Raw genomic sequence first — 6,000 nt, forward strand, 5'->3', positions numbered from 1 at the left:
TAGAAACATCCATTAATGAAATTTTATCTTCTTCTAAAAAAAAAAAAAAAAAAACTGTTAGATCAAGATGCTACACCTACTCTCTAATCCTTTCTTCGTAAACCACCCATAGTGTTACTACTTTTTAGAGTACTTTAGGGCACAATTCTATTTCAGAACATTCTACTTGGGAAATTTCTCGTTACGCGATGTTGTTGGCTCTAGCTAGAACAAACATGACATGGCACACCGATACCCAATTATACAAGCAACAAACCTAAAGGAAATGATTGAAGTCATGACATCATCACCAATTGAATATTTAAACTGATCACCGATCGTATATAGCAGTAAACTAAAATTCTCGGTAGAAGAAGCATGTGAGACGGTTGGGTTTCTAAAAAGAGAGACCAAATCAAGGGAGTGCATATGCTTTTGTGAACTTTACAAGTTCATTGACTTCATTCTTATTATACCAATCAAGATTACGAATAGATATAAGCGTGGCAGTAATTTCTGACCAAAGAAAAATAAATATAAAAATAAAGTAATAATTATTCTTGATTTCGAGGTAGTAAAATAAATTGAGTATCGCATTGAGTTTTTGAGTATGAAATGAGTCTGTGAACCTATGAATTGATTTTCGTTGATGAATTGCTTAGTTGAATCTATTAGAGTTGAGCAAAAAGTGAATTTAGAGATTGTATCATTTCTACATCCTTTTTTATACGCCATCACCAATTTGGGTTACTTTATAGATAAAAAAGAAACCACCAATTGTTGGGCTGAAACGGCAGACAGATCCCCTACATATGGATCCAATAATGTCAAGATTCCCCCAACTTAGCAACTCAAGAGTGCAATAGATATGTGGTTTTAATACAAAATGTCTCAGAATTAGTGATATCATTTCTTATAATGACTTTTCTGATGTGGAAGTTCAAATGACTCTAATCTATAAATTATTCACTTCAAAGTTCAATCATTCAACCCTATCCTTTCACTACTTCTTTCCTCTACAAAAGGCCACACAACACATCACCTTCTTCACCATTTCATTTCCCTCCCATTTCTTCTTTTAAACTTTGCTACAGCCTTCTACTCAACCATGAACTCCGAAGTCCACCCAATTCGTATTCCATTTTCTACTCGTTTCCCTTCAAACCTTAAGCGATATCTTCTCCAACGAATGAGAGACGAGGATGAAGAGCAGGCTCTTTTAACCCATTTGCTTACTGTCCTAGTTCACTATCTCAAAGACAAAGAGGAAGAGGAAGAGGAGGAGGAGGAGGAGGAGGAGGATTCTCAAGAACATGGTATTTCAGTTTCTCAGCTCAAAGTTTTCATTTGTTTTTTTCGCGGGAATTTTGCAAAATATTTTTGGCGGGAAAATTTTCAGTTTTCCGCATAAGAAATTGAAATTGCTTCTTATCTTCAATTTATTTCACCAAATCAGTTTCCCACCTCTCTTAATTTTCTGCATTATTTCATAAATTTTTATATTTATATGTTGCTAATTAATCAGAGATTAATCACCTTTTCTCTAAACTATAGCAACTTCCTTCTTCCTCTAGTTATAAACAATTCATGGGTTTGGGTTTCTGTTCTGATTCTTCTGATTCTTCTGACGATGAATTTATGCTCTTGTGCACTGTTTCACTACTATTAATAGCCGGAGAACAACACCGACTCGCTAACCGGAAGCGGCGAAGAACTCGCCGTCGCGGCACAACTACACGAAGAAGACGAAACGACGGCGTTCCGCTCCAAGCATACGCTGGGCCCCACTCGCCTTCGTTGACAAGCGACGCGGAGAGGCCATTTAAACCCGAGAACTCGCTCATTCCAAGAACAAAACCCGACACGTCGTTTATCCTCCACCCGAAAAACCCGGAAATGGAGTCGCCGGAGCAGATCTTCATCCTTTCGGGGCAGAGCAACATGGCGGGTCGGGGCGGCGTGATCCGTGACCACGGCCACAACCACCACCAGCACTGGGACGGCGTCGTTCCGTCGGAGGCTCAGCCCGACCCTTCGATCCTCCGCCTCAACGCTCACCTCCACTGGGAGGCGGCGCGTGAGCCTCTCCACGCCGACATCGACACCAAGAAGGTGTGCGGTTTGGGTCCGGGAATGTCGTTCGCCAACGCGGTGAGGGGGCGCGTGGAGGGGAAGATTGGGCTGGTGCCGTGCGCGGTTGGCGGCACGGCGATCAAGGAGTGGGCGCGTGGGGAGCATCTGTACGAGAACATGGTGAAGAGGGCGCGTGAGAGCGTGAAGAACGGGGGAGAGATCAAAGGGTTGCTGTGGTACCAGGGGGAGAGCGACACGTCGTCTCAGCATGATGTTGATGCGTACCACGAGAACATGGTTAGGCTCATTGAGAATGTGCGCCATGACCTTGCTTTGCCTTCACTTCCAATTATCCAGGTTGGTCCATCACTCGGTTCTTTAGTGTCTAGCTCAGTTCTAACTCAATTTCGAATAATTGATTGCTAATGTTCACGTTTTGTAGTTCGAATTTTCTGCTAGCTTAATCCTAACTCAATTTTGAATAATTGATTGCTAATGTTCACATTTTGTAGTTCGAATTTTCTGCTAGCTTAATCCTAACTCAATTTCGAATAATTAATTGCTAATGTTTGTGTTTTGTAGGTGGCTATTTGTTCTGGTGATGAAAAGTTCTTGGAGAAAATTAGGGAGGTTCAATTGGGGATGAAGGTTGAGAATGTTGTGTGTGTGGATGCCAAGGGATTGGAGCTCAAGGATGATCATCTTCACCTGACTACCAAGGCACAAGTTCAGTTGGGTCAGATGCTTGCTGATGCATACCTCAAGCATTTTGGATCAGCTAATTCCCATCATCCTGCCCTTTAGAGTAAACTATGAAATTTATTTTGATATGTCAATGCTTGAAGCTTTCGTTATGTTCGTTGGTAGTAGGAGTGTGAGTCTGTGATCATTTGTCATTTGGTGCTATGTCAATGTAGAGGACTTGAGGTTTTTAATAATGATACATGTTTGATTTCACGTATTAACCATGTTTTGCAATGTGTTTGACGTTCAAACCCAAAATGTGGGCAAACTGCCATGATAGTAACTTCTGTCTTGCACTGCTAGGTTTTAACTCTCCAAGGAGCAATATCTTGCTATTAAGAGCATCTATGAGGGTGTCCGATCCTCAGTGGGTCTAGTCAGAGGGACTTCGTGGCTAGTCAGCAAACTTTTCTGTTTTTTTTTTCCTCGCGTATTTTCTAGTGTATTTCTGTCTTCCTAATCTCTCTATCGAGATTATTTTGCTCACAACATTAGTGTTTCTTTTTCGATTGAAAAAAGAAAAATGAGTGTTTCTTTACTAGCTTGACAAGGAGAGTAGAAGAGTTAAGGGCGCATCCCTTTGTAAATCAATTGGATTAGGAATTTTTCATTCGGACACTGGAGGTTTCACTTTGTAAAAGAAATATAGTCATGCATTCCTTTGTAAGAGTGAAGGGTGCAAAAACGTATCGAGTTCATTCTTTAGTACTGTAGTTCTTAAACGTGTTCTTCCCACGTACGTTATCCACTTGTTGTAAGTGAAGTTATAGTTGGATGGTAAATAGGTAATAGAATAACACTCAGTTTCCTTTTGGAAAAGAACTTATGTTCTAGACCTCATATCAGTTTCTTTTTATGGAAAAGAATTTATGTTCTAAACCTCTCTATATAAACTCAAGTCCCTAGCCTGCATACTCACTATGATCAAACTACTGTGAACTTTGCTTTAAAGGCCTCAAACGCATGTTACGTATTAGTGTGTTACAAAATAGTAGGTGTTGAAAAAGATGGTTTAGTCACTTACCAGCCAAGTCACTTTGTGGTAGTCTTGAGACTTGGATTAGTTGGATTGTTAAAAGCACCATGTCTTCAGCATACCTCCCTGCAATTACTGAATCGATTGCTCAGGCTTTAGAGGCCAAATCTCCATCTGAAGCCATCTCTATTATTTACCGTGTTCTTGAAAACCCGTCATCTTCTTCTACAGCTCTACAAATAAAGGAACAGGCTATAACAATTTTTTTGGATCTCCTTAGGCATGAAAAGCGAGCAGAAGATCTCTGTAACCTTCTCACCCAGCTGAGGCCTTTCTTCAACTTGATTCCAAAGGCAAAGACTGCAAAGACTGTCCGTGGCATTATTGATACGGTAGCTGAAGTACCAGGCACATCTGATCTTCAGATTTCCCTTTGGCAAGGAAATGGTGCAGTGGACCCGTGCTGAGAAGCGCACTTTCCTTCGGCAGCGAGTGGAGGCCAGACTTGCAGCTCTTCTGATGGATAGCATGGAGTACTCTGAAGTACTAAATCTTTTATCAGGCTTGATCAAGGAAGTGAGAAGGCTTGATGACAAGCTTCTTCTTGTTGATATAGATTTGTTAGAAAGTAAGCTCCATTTTTCATTGAGAAATCTTCCTAAAGCCAAGGCTTTACTCACAGCAGCGAGAACAGCAGCCAATTCTATATATGTTCCTCCAGCTCAACAAGGAACTATAGATTTGCGGAGTGGGATCCTTCATGCCGAAGAAAAGGACTACAAAACTGCTTATAGTTACTTCTTTGAAGCATTTGAAGCCTTCAATGCTCTTGAAGATTCTCGAGCCGTGTTTAGCCTCAAGTATATGTTGCTTTGCAAGATTATGGTGAGCCATGCAGATGATATTGCAGGAATAATATCATCTAAAGCAGGCCTACGGTATGTAGGGCCCGAGCTGGATGCCATGAAAACGGTGGCTGATGCTCACTCGAAGCATTCTTTAATGCTTTTTTAGACTGCTCTTCGTCATTTCAAGGCCAGCTAGACGAAGATCCAATTGTCCACAGGCACCTCTCCTCTCTGTATGACACTCTCTTGGAACAAAACCTCTGTAGATTGATTGAGCCTTACACAAGGGTGGAGATTGCTTATATTGCAGAGCTGATTGAACTGCCTATCGACCAGGTGGAGAAGAAATTATCTCAGATGATTTTAGACAAGAAGTTTGCTGGAACTTTAGATCAAGGCGCTGGCTGCCTCATCATTTTTGAGGATATCAAGACAGGTGCTATATACTCTGCAGCGTTGGAAACCATATCTAACATGGAAAAGGTTGTGGATAGCCTCTATGTGAGATCTGCCAGAATATGATGTGAGGATCTGTATTTATGTGAGATCCTCACATCACATGCGATAGCCTCTGTGAGATCTGCCAGAATATGATGTGAGAATTTATGCGAACTTCCACACGAGATTATGGTCACCGAGATGATGTGAGGCTTACTAATCCAAATAGTCCTTAATCATCCAAATGTAAGAATACTTGTTTAGAAAAGCTAAACAAAAGGGAAAAAGGATGGTTGATCTGATGTACGAGAACGACGACATTTTCCACCTTAAGATGAGTTTTAAGGCTTCCAGTTTTTTTTATAGAAGAATTTAGTTGTACAAGAACAAATTAATTTAGTTTTGTATATATTGGAAATTACTAGTTAATGATGTGGCATGTAAAGCTAATGATATTGCACATGCCACATCATTTGCTATTTTAATTTGGAAGGCTTACTCACCTAAGGAACAGCTTTTAAGGGATTGTAAGAGACTAGTGAATCTTATGGCTGAAAATAAATATATAGTTTTAAGTTGTTATAATTTCTGCTTTTATATTTAATATATGTGGTTGAGATGGATTTGTCTCTCACAGTCCCTTAAAATTGTCCCCTAGATGAGCAAATCTGTCTAATTTGATATAAAATTTTGGTGTCTCTAGTATCACTCATAGTTAACAAGTACAAGGAGGAATCAAAAAGTTTAATATTTGTTAACCAAAAACAAGAAAAGTTCAATAGACTGAAGAACGTAGCTTTTCTTGCCTCCTCAAATCCCTCATGGCAGTAGCTCGTTCGTCGATCCGTCGTCTCTGGTTGAATTAGAGAAATAAAAGGAAGATATGATCAAGTTGTTGCTGGCTGCTGATGACAAGAATACTATTGTGCAGGGTCGTTCCTA

General features: G+C 40.3%; 1 protein-coding gene and 1 pseudogene across 1 annotated transcript; both read left to right on the plus strand.

Moving 5' to 3' along the window:
- Nucleotides 1–1,061: 1,061 nt before the first annotated feature.
- Nucleotides 1,062–3,017, plus strand: LOC112170371 (probable carbohydrate esterase At4g34215). Its single transcript, XM_024307630.2, has 3 exons — nt 1,062–1,295; nt 1,652–2,409; nt 2,635–3,017. Exons 1-3 carry the CDS (start codon nt 1,088–1,090, stop codon nt 2,854–2,856), a joined length of 1,188 nt encoding a protein of 395 aa, XP_024163398.1. The 5' UTR covers nt 1,062–1,087; the 3' UTR covers nt 2,857–3,017.
- A 143-nt stretch (nt 3,018–3,160) lies between these two features.
- Nucleotides 3,161–5,656, plus strand: LOC112170370 (annotated as a pseudogene).
- Nucleotides 5,657–6,000: the final 344 nt, after the last annotated feature.

This window comes from Rosa chinensis, chromosome 6, assembly GCF_002994745.2.
Source record: "Rosa chinensis cultivar Old Blush chromosome 6, RchiOBHm-V2, whole genome shotgun sequence".
In the NCBI taxonomy this organism is placed as follows: domain Eukaryota; kingdom Viridiplantae; phylum Streptophyta; class Magnoliopsida; order Rosales; family Rosaceae; genus Rosa; species Rosa chinensis.